Source organism: Muscardinus avellanarius, assembly GCF_963383645.1.
Source record: "Muscardinus avellanarius genome assembly, chromosome: 5".
NCBI classification, from domain to species: Eukaryota; Metazoa; Chordata; class Mammalia; order Rodentia; family Gliridae; genus Muscardinus; species Muscardinus avellanarius.
Window position 1 is genome coordinate 32,352,757 of NC_137790.1, and position 15,299 is coordinate 32,368,055.

General features: G+C 35.6%; 1 protein-coding gene across 1 annotated transcript in view; it reads left to right on the forward strand.

Moving 5' to 3' along the window:
* ROBO2 (roundabout guidance receptor 2) overlaps positions 1 to 7,325 on the forward strand; it is a gene marked incomplete at its 3' end in the record, with an annotated part of 583,090 nt that extends 575,765 nt beyond the window's left edge. The window contains exons 28-29 of the mRNA XM_080696485.1: positions 5,114 to 5,386; positions 7,090 to 7,325. Coding sequence (XP_080552611.1) covers positions 5,114 to 5,386; positions 7,090 to 7,325 — 509 coding nt within the window. The remainder of the gene's footprint in view (positions 1 to 5,113; positions 5,387 to 7,089) is intronic.
* Between the last annotated feature and the right edge of the window lie 7,974 nt (positions 7,326 to 15,299).

Genomic DNA, 15,299 nt, shown 5'->3' on the forward strand with positions numbered 1-15,299 from the left:
TACTTATCTTTCCTGCTTACTTTGTTTTCATTGGGAAGTGTTTCTATGGAATATGAAGGTTAAGGGCACACTTGGGTTTTTGATTCTCTATAAATGGATATCCTGTGGTGAACAAAAATGTTTCCCTCTACCTTCTGCCTCAGATGGTCTGAAGATCAGTTGAGCACTTAAAGCAGTTTCAGTGTTGATCTTATTCTCTCTAAATAAAAAAGACTGCTTTTGATGCCATGCTCCTTGCAAATCTAAGTAATCATTTCATATATTTATTTGCTCTGAATATTGTGGCAAGAGAAAATAATTTAGTTGTATATTTTCTTTGGCTCTTCAGAAATGTATGAAGACATATAGAATATGTGGATGACATGAAAACTGAATCAACAAAATAGAGTGCTCTTTTCATTACTATAATATTTTCTTGCAAGATTTTCAGCATGACCAAAAGATTGCTTATCTTTCTAAAAACCAAATCAGTTCCTAAATTTTCAGTGCCAACATTTTAAAAAGTGGTTATAGCCGGGCGTGGTGGCGCACGCTTGTAATCCCCGCACTTGGGAGGCAGAGACAGGAGGATCACGCAGGTTCGAAGCCAGCTGCGCGCGCTGGCTTAGGAGACCCTGTTTCCAAATAAAAAAATGTAAAAATAGGTCTGGGAGTATAGCCCAGAGGTAGAAGGGCTTCCAGGAACCCCAGTACCACAAAAATAAAAAATAAATAAAAAGTGGTTATAGATTATGTGATGTGAGTAAATACATTTTAGAAGCAGTGATATTGTGAAAGAAAATTTGGCTCACGCGTCTTCCAAGTGTTTGATCCAGAGAAATTCTAATTATAAAATGAGGACATTTATTTTGGAAAGCATTCTACAAATTATCCTTAAGAATATTGTTATTTTACAACAAATGCTTATGTTATAGCATTTATATGGTATGAATACAAATATCAGGAATTTTTTATCATCAAGTTGTTTTTTATAGACAGGTTTCTGCTTAGTAGCATTTAGTTTTGACCACTGTACAGTAATTCGTTTACATTATAGATTTCATAATAGTGTTTTGTGGTCATATTAATTAGATTATTTCTAACTATTTTACCAAACAAACTCTAACCCTCAGGGTCTTAGTAGAGTTAAAGCCTGTCTCTCATTGCTACAATGATCCATATGGTCAGGTGGGTCTCCGCTATGTAGTATTGTAAGGAGGTGGACCTCTTCAGCATTGAGAGTATCATTTTCAAATTGGAACTTTCTGGTTTCCGAGTGAGACAGAGGCAGAACCTTTGTGATCACTGGGAGGTTCTCATGGCAAATAGCTTTATCACTTCTCATACTTAATTGTTGAAAATGTTTTTCGGTGACATCTATCCAATCTCTAGAGTGGGAAAGTAACCTTCCCTATATGCCCAAAAAGAAAATTAGAACAGCAGCACATTTCAGTCTCAGTCCCCAAAACCAAGAAACTTTTAAGGAGTGTTCTTTTCTCTTTCCTAAGCATGCATAGATAATCCACCTCATCTCTCCATTCACAAAATGAATCAGAATACCCTTTCAAACAATACACTAATTAATGCTGAACAAAAAAAGGTAGATTTTTTATGGGTGTGGCGGTGCATTCTTGTAATCCCAGAATTTGAGAGGCTGAGACCTGAGGATCACGGTTTGTTGCGGACAGCCTTAGCGAGGCTACTTTGCGAGGCCCTTCACAACTCAGTGAGACTCTGTTTCAAAAAATAAATAGAATAAAAAAATAGAACCGAGAGGATAGCTTGGAGCCCCTAGGTTCCATTCCCAGTACCGAGAAAAAAAAAAAAAAACAAAGATGGCAGATTTACTCACCGAGCATTCTAGACCATCTTCTTCAAATCTGTATCTTACCTCTAATTCTTAATACACTAATACCAAGGAAAGCGGCTCTGTTCCAGTTCTATCACCCTCTACCTTTGACCTTTAAGCAAATGTATATGTTCATTGATTGATTCACTCAAATCTTTATAAAGTATATTCCATATGATAGTCTATAGGAACCAAATAGGCAAAAATTCTCTCATCTCCTAGACCTTACAATACTAGTGGAGGAAGATAGAAAGACCCAAAGAAATTATAAATGAAAGTATTAAGTATGTAGGAGAGTGATTCTTGCCATGGAGAAAGAAACAAAAGGGAAAAAAGTTGAAAATTATGGGGGTCACGAAGAGGTGTTCCTAAAAGGATTTTTGAGGAAGGCCTCAACAACAAGGTGACATTTGAAAAAAGGCCAGAAGACAATGAGAAAAGAATCATGCTGATAGCTGGGGAAAAGTTATTGTAGGAAATGAAGATAGGAAGTGAAAGTATGGAGCTTACCTGATCAAAAGGAAAGGGAGCAGTATAATCAAAGCAGACAGAGCAACAAAGTAGAGTATGAAGTCAGGACAAGCAAACCAGGGCCAGTGGGCTAAGACTTCTAAAGTAACTTCAGTTTTTACAGTATGTTGAATGGGGAATGACTGGAAGTGTGTGAGTGTGTGTGTGTGTGTGTGTTGTGTGTGTGTGTTGTGTGTGTGCGTGTGTGTGTGACAGAGGAGTGACATGATCTTGTTGTTTTTTATTTAAAAAGGTCACCCTCACTGCTGCATTGTGATGTGTTAAATGGGGCAAAGGTGTAAAACCAGAGGTCATGTAGATTATAGAAGCAATGTAGGGAATAGATGACTGTGAAACAAGGTAGAATTAGCAGAAATAATGAGAAATTTTAGTTTCTGGATTGGAGCTAACAGAATTTTTAATGAAATCATTATAAGTTGTAAAGCAAGGAATCAAAGATCGCTTCATAGTTTTAGTGAACTTGTAAAATGGAATTCCTGCTAATGTTAATGCAAAGAGGAATCGTTGGGAAAACTATATTTTATAAAGGATGATCTGAAGCTCAGTTTTGATTCCTGAAATCTAAGAATCTTTATAAACATCCAAGTGGAATTTTCTATTGTGGTTTTGGTTTTATACATTTGGAGTTTATGGGAAGAGAGACCCAGGCTGGAGATATTTCATTTCTTTGTGTCCCCATTCTCTTATCCAAAAAATGAGGATAATAAAGTTGCCTGTCTTGCTGAACTATTGTTGCCTGACAATAGCTAATTTTTAATAGGCCAGTAAGATACTCTTTAGTGAATTGACTTGGTTGAAATGAATCAACATAAAATTGAATAATAAATTTAATTTAAGTAAATGTATTTGATTATATGCTTTTCTTTTTTCTACAGCCATTTGTAATTCCATCTCTCTTTTCAATTTGTTTATTTCAATGTGCATGCAACATCCATTCTTCTTAGAAGATACATTCTGCACAGATATTACTTAATTATGAGGCTATATAATTTCAGGTTGAATTTAATCATCTTCAGAATTTTAGCTGGCATAAGCAGATACCATTTTGGCCATTTTAGAAATTAAGCTGCTCTTATGGGGAATAAAAATCAATGGCAAGCTATGTTATTTTGGAAGCAAATATAATAATTTCCCCTTGCTGTCAGCCTAAGTCCAATAACTCAGATAAAATAATTAATTTGTATTTATAATAATATAGAGTGAAGAAGTCAGTGTTGAATATAAAGGAAACCCCAAACTCACTGGATTATCCAATAAAATTTCTCAATACTGCATTATTCTTCATTTTAGAAGAAATGTTCCAAAAACAACTTGATTCTTTCAGAGGATGATATCATTTTACTCAAAACACAGCATAAAGCTTAAAATGAACAACTTAGCCTTTTTACATGTACTGGTGTGTGTGTGTGTATGTGTGTGTGTGTGTGTGTGTGTGTGTGTGTGTGTGTATACAAGATGCTTTTATTTTACCTTTTAAATCTCATAAACAGAATATTATTTGAAACAAGAGAACACATTTATAAAACTGACATAGGCAATAATTGCCTGTCTTCAACAAAGTGATTTTAGAAGGAATATAATTCTTAGAAGAGTAATAAATTAGCTGGGCGTAGTGGCACACACCCTTGTAATCTCAGCGCTTGAGAGGCTGAGATAGGAGGATTGCACAGGTTCGAAGCCAGGCTCAGCTACTTAGTGAAGCTCTCAGCAACTTAGTGCAGCCTCAGCTACTTAGTGAGACCCTGTTCCCAAATAAATTATAAACTAGGGCTGAGGGTATATCCTGGAGGTAGAAAGCCCCTGGGTTCTACCCCCCAGTACCACCAAAATAATAATAATAATAATAATAATAATAATAATAATAGTAATAAGAAAATAGAATTTTACCATTAAAGATATTCAAAATATAAAGGTGAAGTTCTGAAGAACTAAGAAAAGAAAAATGAAAAATTTGCTGATACTTGAACTTTAAAGTTTTTCATTTCTGATATTTAATTTAAAAAGCTTTTCTGAAAAATTATCTATTCTACTACATCTCAAACTTCCATGATATATTACCTACTCTGGCACCATAAAGCATATTCAATCTCTACTCTGAACATTGGTTATTACTTATTAAAATTAATACAATGGAAGATTATAATGTATTAGTTTTAACTCATTAGCTAACTCATGAAACGAATAGCCAGAATTGGTTGTCAGACAGAATGTTAATTGTATTTAATAAATGTTAGCTTAACTCTTTGACTGTTACTAAACCTGCCACATACATGGGTAAAGGCAATCATATGTTACATATGATATGACATAGAGTTCTTAATTTCCCAAGAGTGAAAGGACAGATTTTGTTCTTCTCTGGGACTGTTATTAGCATGTCTAATAGAATTTCTAATAATCTTATGTGTTATTGCCATAGTATTCCTACCTTGGAAGGGGAGGTTGAACAATGGAATACGTAGGAACCATAACTTGCCCTAATTGAGTGTAGCCCAGTGTGCAGCTGAAAGCACTTCCCATGTTTAACACTTGGATACAACCAGTCGATTTTATTTCAATGATGCTGTGGTAAAAAGACAGCAGAGATCAATAATACGCATTTTAGGAAACCAATAGTTGACTTTTATTTCCCCCAAATTTTTTTTGCATGGTTGATGCTTGTATGAGGGCAAGAATTTTTTTTTTTCAACTTGAACTGACACCTGTATTTTTTTCATGAAATTTTAGTTCATTCTAAACATTATTCAAAATTTTTAGATCTTCCACCACCACCAGATCCCCCACCAGGTCAGGGTTTAAGGCAACAAATAGGCCCGAGCCAGCATGCTGGTAACGTGGAAAACTCATCAGAGAGAAAAGGAAGCTCTCTAGAGAGACAACACGCAGCCAACTTAGAAGACACAAAGAGCTCATTGGATTGTCCAGCCAAATCTTCCCTAGAGTGGCAGCGACAAACCCAGGAATGGATAAACTCCACAGAACGTCAAGAAGATATACGGAAAGCCCCACAAAAACAAGGTGTTGGATCAGGTGTGTTCTGCACAGTCCCAGAAAGTGTGGACTCTTACCGTTTTGTTTTTCTACCAGGTTATTTTACAAGTGGCAGTTGTTTAAGGGCATCTGAAATACATTTGCCTTAACTTAGTGACTGAAATTGCAATGCCTCTGCAGAGCTCACCAGCACATGCCTCCAGCTGACTCCAGGAGAGATGGTTCAAGTTAACCTCTCCCTGGTGTCTTTAAATCCAACAGTCCTCAACTTTCATCTATAGTACTCTGGAGACAATTTGAGATTTTTGCCTTTGTGTACTTTTAAGACCACTAAATTTCACCTTTTGTGTCAGTTTAATCTCTGCTTTTAATACATCTGTTCATCTTGACTGAAGTAACCAGTCATTAGAAATGAAGGCGAACTCACTTCAGTCAAGTAGGTGAATTTATATAAAGTTGCTACTAAATGCCCAACCACAGAGACCTTGTATTGGGAAAGGTTAAAGTAGGCTTGCACTTTCTCCTACTGATTAAGTGTAGTTGATTGTTTATACTTGGACAGGCAACACTCTTGTTTATAAGCCAAGCTTCCTGGAAATGTCACAGTAGTAATTTTCTAGTTTCTGGTTGGATATAATTGGGGAACTCATAGAAATGCATTTTCTGGAATATCTTATATTAGGATTCATTGAGTGTTAATAAACATACATAAGCACAAACACAACTTTTGAAACATTTCCTTATCCATTTACTTATTTACACTCAATCTTTATTAAATATGTCATCTCCTGTGAATTTTCCATAGTTATACTTTATGATAATTTGATGCTCATTATTTTTAAGACTTGATTTTTACAAGGGCAAGACGATGACTATATCAATATCTAGATGATGTGAAACAGTGAGGAAGGTTATCCTATCCAAAGTGTGAGAGAAAAATTATGTGATCCCTGTCACTAAAGACTACCTAAGGAGAAAATAATAAATTCAACCAGCATTATATAGTCATTAATCACTTTTGGGTGACCTATACCTAAGAAGAAAGAAAAAATTGAGTTAGGGGGTAGAAAAACAGATGAGGAGAGATGAAAAGAGACAAAGAGAGGAAGATTTAAAATATTAAGTAAATAACATAAAATGATGCATTTTTGTAGTAAAACCATACAAAAAGAATGAAAACACAGTTGCTAAAATTGGGTGGGTTTGTTTTTTCTTCTTCATCAAATGTACAGCTTTTCAAATAATATGTTTATTTCTCAAGCAACAGCAGGAATTTAAAAAGTATATTTAATTAATATATAGTTTTTAATCTACTGATTGAAAAAATGTTGCTGTACTTTAAAACAAGAGACATGTTCCTTCGATCTTAGTGGGAAAATTAAATTAGAGCCTCACTGAACTCCAGAAATTATTCTCAGATATGCTTTTTGTTAAAACTATGGTTCATAGCATGCAGCTTTCTTTTATAATGAATTTAAAATTTGCAAATAATATATGTAACATTGTATACTTATCCCAGGATCTCCTTTAATTTAATCCTGCTTCAGTTCCTATTGTAGGAAATGTTGCTTGCACATGGAAATTCCTTTAATATCCGGGCTTGATTAAGCCTCATAATTTTAATTTCATGAAAGAATGAAATAATAAAATTGGTCCATTCTTAGCTTCATATTAAGAGTTAAGTTTGCATTTTGTCTTCATGTTGCAGTTCAATTTAACACGTTATGATTTTTCTTTTGCAGAGGAGGCCTTAGTGCCCTACAGCAAGCCCAGTTTCCCATCTCCAGGAGGCCACAGCTCGTCAGGAACAGCTTCGTCTAAAGGATCCACTGGACCTAGGAAAGCCGAGGTATTGCGGGGAGGTCACCAGCGCAATGCCAGCGACCTTCTTGAAATAGGATATATGGCCTCAAATAGTCAAGGACAGTTTACAGGTGAATTATGTAAGTGTTTGAGGTCATTTAACAGGCTATCCTGATTTAGAGAGTATAGTGCACTAATAACATTGCCGTGTGAAACAAATTTCAGAGTAATTTAAAGTTTGCCCTGATCTGAGAAAAAAATCAATTATGACTTTGAACAAATTGGCTCATAACTTTAATGATTGCTATTTACATCAGTCATTGATGTTTCAAATTGATTTAAACAGTGTAAGAATTGTTTCAAGGTAGGCAAGGTGGCACATGCCTAAAATTTCAGCTATTCAGGAGGCTGAGGCAGGAGAATTGTTTTTTTTTTTTTTTTTTTTCTAAATAGTGCTGGGGATGACCTCAGTGGTAAAGTCTCCCCAGGCTTAATCGTCAATACTTAAAAACATCAATGTAGGCCAATGAATCTCAATACTGAAAGATAATTTAGTTGGCAGTTTTCTTTCCCATGCTAACTGAATTCAATAAAGAAAGGGCAATATACTGGCTTCTTGGTAGTTTAAAAATATTTAGAAAACTTATTTTTTAAACATGGTGAGTCAACCTTGAAAAGTTGTTCTTATTTTGTTAATATTTTGATTATAATGGAATTCTATGAATAAGTTTCTTATTTATTTATTTATTTATTTATTTATTTATTTATTTATTTATTGGTGGTACTGGGGTTCCTGGAAACACTTCTACTTCCGGGCTACACTCCCAGACCTATTTTTATACTTTTTTATTTGGAAACAGCGTCTCTTAAGCCAGCGTGGTGGGCTTCGAACCTGTCCGATCCTCCTGTCTCCACTTCCCAAGCGCGGGGATTACAAGTGTGCACCATCATGTCCAGCAAGTTTATATTTTTGATTAAAGAACTGGCATTGGTAGTCAGTATAGCTAATCAGTTTTCTAAATATAAAATACTAGGTGATAGAGAAAGAATGTTATTGTGTGTCTGAGTAAAATACATTGGCCTCATGTTCATTTCATCAGAAAATTTACCAACATCCCTATTTCCTGTCAGAATTATAACTGCATAGTATTTTCAACCACTTCTTTAAATTCAGCTTAAAAGCAGTTTTGAAAGAATATTCATAGGCTCTAGTATTCTCAACCAGTTACCTGGCTATGTAATATAAGAGAGTAAACTACTTTCATAATTTCTCTTTCTCTCTCTCTCTCTCTCTCTCTCTCTCTCTCTCTCTCTCTCTCTCTCTCTCTCTCCCTCTCTCCCTCCCTCCCTCTCTCTCTCTCTCTCTCTCTCTCTCTCTCTCTCTCTCTCTCTCTCTCTCTCTGCAGTACTGGGGTGGAACAGGGGCATTCTACCTCTGAGCTACACCCCCAGCCCTATTTGCAAAGGGCCTCTCTAAGTAGCTGAGGCTGTTTGCTATCTGTGATCCTCCTATTTCAGCTTCCTGAATGCTGAGATTACAAGCATGCACTACTAAGCCAGGCTCTTTCCTAATCTCTTGAATTCCTCTTATGAAAAATAGAATTACTAAGGACCGGTGTGGTGGCCCATCCCTGTAATCCAGTACTTGAGAAGCTGAGACAAATGGATCACAGGTTCAAGATCAGCCTTAGCAATTTAGTGAGACCCTCAGCAACTTAATGAATTTCTGTTTCAAAATAAAAAGGGCTGGAGGTGGAGCTCCGAGGGACAGCCTACTTGGGTTCAGTGCCTGGCACCACATACATACACACACAAATGGAATTACTATCATACGTGTCTAAATCACAAACTGCTTAGGAGACTCACAAGATGATAAAAAGGGGAATAGGTTCAAACTGAAAAAGATCTTTATTGATCTGAGTTATTATTACTGGCAATTGCTAATCTGATTATTACTGAAATTTATTCCTAATTTTAATTTGATTCATGGCTACTTGGATCTTTCTTTTATTTTGCTTGATTGTAGTCTCAAAAGAAATACAGAAACTAGCTTCCTTTGGGTTTTTAAATCTCCAAATTCTGTGGGATTTCTCCTTCTTTTCTCATCCATATCCTTCCAGCAAAAATAAATGCATGAATACCCTTAATTAGTCTGATGACCTTCTCTTTATTTATTGTCTGGTTGCTTTGATTTGGGTTATACTTGTTAGGAGAGAAGAATGCTTCCTTTTAATATAAGCTTGGTTTCTGATTGTTGCTTTTCTCTCTCTTTAGAGTAACTGAGAGGAGACGTACAAAGCTGCTCTGAAGGGCCATCAGGTCCGAACTCATGGAAGTGATGACACTAAACAGTGCAATGAACAATTTCTTTTATTTATGTACTATTAAAAGAACTGTAAATGCGATGTAAAGACACTCAGCCACACATATCCCACAGATATTTTACTTGTGTTCTTCTCTTGAGTACACCACCCACCTTAACTCTTTCTTGTCAGGAGTATATAGAAAAGAAAGACAAACAAAACTCGCCCTCCAGGCAGAAAAGGATTTTCCTCTGTACATAATTTCTTTTGTGCATTGCTATGCAAGCTCACTCTTCTTAGCTCTGTTCATATTATTGTCTGTTCTCATTGGTCTGTTGTACTATATGTGAATTAATAGGCTGTGGTGCCATATATTAACTTTTAATTGTGTAACTTTTATGTTTAAATTTTGCACTGCAATTTTATTTGGTGATAAGCACAAATCTCTACTCCTCATGACGTGAAGAAAAGATTGAATGTGAAGGGGTTTCTGTACTGTAAGCTAGGTTGGATGATGCTGGTGTAACCAATCATGTTAGGTGGTTTTCGGTTGGGGTGTAGAAATAGAAAGATGCAAAGGAACAGCGGTGTTGGCAAAGTCTTCTTTGAACATCAGGAATAAGTCAAGTTAAAAAAGCAGAAGCATGGCTTTTGCTATTAGCAAAAGTAGGGGTCAAAAGAAGGACGTTCAAGTCTTTAGGCTGAATGCACATCGAAGTACACAGGTAGCAAAGATGTACTAAACTTTCTAAAAAACTAAAAAGATAATTAAAGTTTTATTTAGAATCGACTTCACCTGTCATTGTAATTGACCCATCTGAGAATTACAGCAGGAAAAAGGAAATTAAGGTGTTTCACATGAGCTGTATTTATATTACAGTTTTTTTAAAAAAACATTTTCTGAATTATCATAATTAATCTCTCCAACTGATTAAGTCAGAATATGACATGAAGTTCCCCGAGGAAACAAATAAAATGTACTCCAGGATGCCTAGCAAATAAAATAGCAATTTGTTATGAGGACATACTCAGGCTGCTTCCAAATATGAACTCTATTGCAATATCTTATTTCATCTTTCTAATACATGTACAGTACACACTTGAGGAAAGAGCTGCATCGCTAAGATTGGTGACTTTTTGAAACCAATGCAGTCTATGTACACTTTTATGTTTCATTTGATTCAGAAGGGAAGTAAATGCCACCCAATGTCCAGCCAAATAATAAGTGCTTCAAGAGCAGTGCTCAGAGTATGTTCAGTTGACAGTAAGTAGATTTATTGGAATAAATATTTTGTGGTACATTTTCAAAGATTGGCTACCAACTCAAACCTGTTTGACCCATTTTGAATGAGTACATTAAGAAGGAAAATTGAAAAGGAGAAAAAAATGCATGTTTATACACTTTTTAAATAAAACCAAACCTTGTAAGTGGACATTAATAACAGTGTCCTGCCTCATTTGTTTTCACGGCTTTGAGAACAAGACGTTCCTGGACATCAGTTATGTATGCTCAGAAGAAATGTGACTTTGAGATGTATGTTAGCTACTGTACATGTATAGTCAATCAGTCATGTAGAAGATAACCTTCCTGAAATCCCCACTTGTGACATTCTCCCATGTGCTACCTACACAACCTTAAATTCTATTTCTCCCTATATTTTCTAATATTTTTTCCAATTATATGTTCAGTAGTCAGTACTTTGAAACATATTCAATGTAATGGTCAGGATTAGTTCTCACATAGGGGACTCTTTGAATGACAGCTCATACTCTGCTTTATTGGCTCAGTCACCAATTTGTGTCATGTTGTCATAGCAGAGGGATGATAGAATTAAATGGTTCGTTTTTATTTCCTGAGACTGCATCAGCACAGGCAAGCACAGAATGCAGTGTTCTTTGTGGGCCCCAACGCCATGTGGTTCATTTCTTTACTGAAGAGAAAAGAAACTCTGAGACACACTTAGTAAATACCTTATCATAAACTTTCTACCATCAGTGCCTGAATCGTAATGCAGTTTGATTTCTCTGGGACAAAGAAACTGGGAAAGATGAAGAGTTTCTGCCAAAAAAAAAAAAGTACATAATTATTCACAACTCTGAGATGTGAGGAATTCAGGTGATTTTTTTTATTTAGAAAGTTCCCTACTTCACCTCTATTTAAAGACAAATTTTCAAGAAGTTGGACTCATTTGTACTCCATTGTTATGCTCCTCTAAAATTGAATTTAGTCTAAAACTTAATTTATTACACATATACCACAAACCCTTGACCCCTGGTAACTGGTATTTGTAGGTGATTCATGAACCAAGATTTTATACAGATGGCTTAGAGAATAACGCAGTGAAGAGCTTCATACCTTCCTGATAGTCTTCCATACATAAAAACTAACAGTTGGATTATGTCAATGTAGACCTTGTGGTTGCTTAGAATATGCCTTTAGAATAGTCCACATTGCCTGTTAATTCTGGATTAAAATAAATTGGTCCATCAACTCTTGCACCCAATATATATTATCTTCACATAGATGGGGAGCAAGATAACATGCTCTTGTTAAATGAACTAAGGAATACTAGCGGAAATCAGAAGCCTTCATCAACTTGCAATATGTAAAAAGCTACTAATTAGTATAAGTCAGAATGTCAAATGATGAATGCAGACATGAATGAGAACCCATTCAGGTTCATGTGTTGCTGATTAACTGAATGTGATTAGAAATTTATTGAGCTCACTTTTCTGCAGGTCTATGCAGAGGCCTGCATAAGCCATCATAAGAAATATGGGTGGGAGAGAATGTAACTCCTCTTGCTCTCCTAGATGATTCTGCTGTGCATTCATGCTAGACACAAGCAGTGCTTCAGTCATGTCAGGCAAAGTCTCTTTTGGAAAACTAATGGTATCTGCGCAAACTCAGGTATGCCAGTGTAGGCAATGGAGTCAACCTACCCTCACCCAAACATTTTTATGCCATTTAAAAACTAATTTAGGTTGGTACATGGGGCATCAAAACAGTTGATTCCTCCGCTGGATTTTAATCCACCTCTAGGAAAAATATAGGAAAATCAAGACCAATGTGTAAGGTATAACACACCAAAGGGAAGTGAAACCATTGCAAGTTCACTCGCTTAAATAACAGAATAAACGGTGTTCTATGTCATAGTGCAATGCTGTGAGTATGTAAGTATATTTTCAATGGGATTTGAGTTGAAAGTTTCAATGTGTTTTGGTGGAACACCTCCCAATTTCTATTCAATGCATTTATGTAATCGTCCATTGACAATAAAACAGTGACAATGCCAATGAGCTCTAAACTGTGGATTACCTCCACTCGGAAGTGATTGTGCGACAGTATTAAAGATATGCAGAACCACAACACTTAGGAATGTTAGTTTGTTCATCTGCTTCTGTATGCTGTGTTTCTAGAACTACAGGACAAGAATTAGTGTAAAGCAACATGTCTTGCCACATTATCTTAGAGGTGAAATTGCTTTTATTTTGCTTCTATATAATGCGCACTTCAAATTAAACACCATACACTTTTTAAAACAACATGCAATTTACTACTTTTTTAATCTCATAATTTCAAAAGCATTTATTGTGACTTTAAAAGTGTTGCAAGATAAGGAATTTTGTGGCCATGGGTAGACTTTTTATACTTTGTTTTTATAGATGGATTTTTTTTTAAACTGTAGCTTGTTTAAGTCACCAAACAGTGTCCAAAATCTTAATGTGTTTCATTTGATGTTGTTAGATTGGCAAAGAAATTGACATAAAATTGGTTAATAGTATTGTCAAAGAATTGTGTATTGTGTACTCACTGGGAAAAAAATAAAATATATTCACATTTCAAATTTGTAAAAAAGCCATTTATGTAAAACAAACTTGCTTGTAGAAAAATCAAAAATAGACCATTCTGTCACTTTTAGAACTCACATTTTGTAGCCAAATACATAATCTCATTTTCTAATTTGGGTATGTGTTGAAAAGCCAAAAATGACAGAGTTATAGCAGTCATTAAAGACAAAGATGAATCTGTGCCTAGTACTGGAAAGTATAAACCCTACTCCATCAGTACAAGTTTCCAATTTACCTTCTCCACATCCCTATGACCTTGGGATGATATGACCTTGGGATAGATATGACTTTGGCTTCGAACCTGCACGATCCTCCTGTCTCCGCCTCCCAAGTGCGCCTGGCTAGTCTTTACATTTCTGAAACAGGTTCTCACTGAGTTGTGAATGGCCTAAGTAGCTGATGCTGTCCGCAAACCACAATTCTCCAGTTTTTGCCTCCTGAATGCTGGGATTACAAGCGTGTGCCATCACACCCATCCAAGATGTTAGACCTTTAAAAGTAAAAGACTGGACAGAAAAGAGGACTATCCTATTTTATTACATTTCATAAATATTTTATTATTTGCATTGTAAACTATACCTACAGGATCTGATATTCTGCAGAAGTAGAGTTTCTATTTCCTTTAAAATAATGGTCATACTAGCTGGGCGTGGTGGCGCATGCTTGTAATCCCAACATTTGGGAGGCTGAGACCGGAGGATCGCGGTTCGCGGACAGCCTCAGCTACTTAGTGAGGCCCTCTGCAACTCAGTGAGACCCTGTTTCAAAATAAGGAATAAAAAATCGGGTAGGGGGTGTAGCTCGGAGGTCAAATGCCTTTGGGTTCCATCCCCAGACCCGCAAAAAAAAAAAAAAAAAAAAAAAAAAAAAAAAAAAGGTCATAGTAACAGTAAAAGAAAAAAAAAGTGCTAACACATTCTTTTAAAATATATTTAAATAAAAAAAAAAACCACGATGTAAGCCAGGCATAATTGTGGTTCTCAGACAGCCTCAGCTACTTAGGCCCTTCTGTTTCAAAATAAAGAATAAAAAAAAAAAAATAGGGCTGTAGGTCTAGTTCGGAGGTAGAATTTTCCTATGTTCCATCCTCAGTACTGAAAAAAAACCCCAAAAAAGCATGATGTACATTCACAGACATATCAAATTCCACCACTAAGCCAAACATGAGAAAAAGGAGGGGGAGGGAATGGGGTGAGAAATGAGGAAGGGCTCAATGAGTGATGTGTGCATGTGTGCCTCTACCATCTTGGACTCCATTAAGATGTATGAGTACAATGCACCAATTAAAAATAAAGAAGAAAAAGAAAACATTACTAAGATATTCACAAGGATTAATTGCCCTGAAAAAAATATGGTAAATAGACAATAATTTATATAGTTCCATTTAATTTAGATAAATAATATGTGATTAAGATATTATTAATTATAAATAATATAGCAATATGACACAATGTTTTTGCCAATACAGTAGTTTTAACTAATATATGTGGGTTTAAAACCAAAACATATCAGTTACAAATATGATAAATGGTAAAGCAGTTACAAAATAACCAATACATTATGAAATATGTATTGTAGAAACATATATACATGGCAAAATTACCTGAAAAGTTCTTTAAAATAATACATTATTCTCCCTGATTATTGCATATATTGCCTAGAGAAAAGATATCAATGTTGTAAAACAGTATTCATATAAAACATAATATTGCCGGGCATGGTGGTACACACTTGTAATCCCAGTGCTTGGGAGGCGGAGACAGGAGGATCGTGCTGGTTCGAAGCCAGCCTCGCTGACTTAAGAGACTCTGTTTCTAAATAAAAATATAAAATAGGTCTGGGAGTGTAGCCCGAAGGTAGAAGGGCTTCCAGGAACCCCAGTACCACAAAAAAATAATATTTAATATCTTCAGTTTGTGAAATGTCTATTATCTCTTCCACAGAATAGAGCAGAAGAATTTATGCTAAACTTCGTGTCATAGCAGAAATGTGAA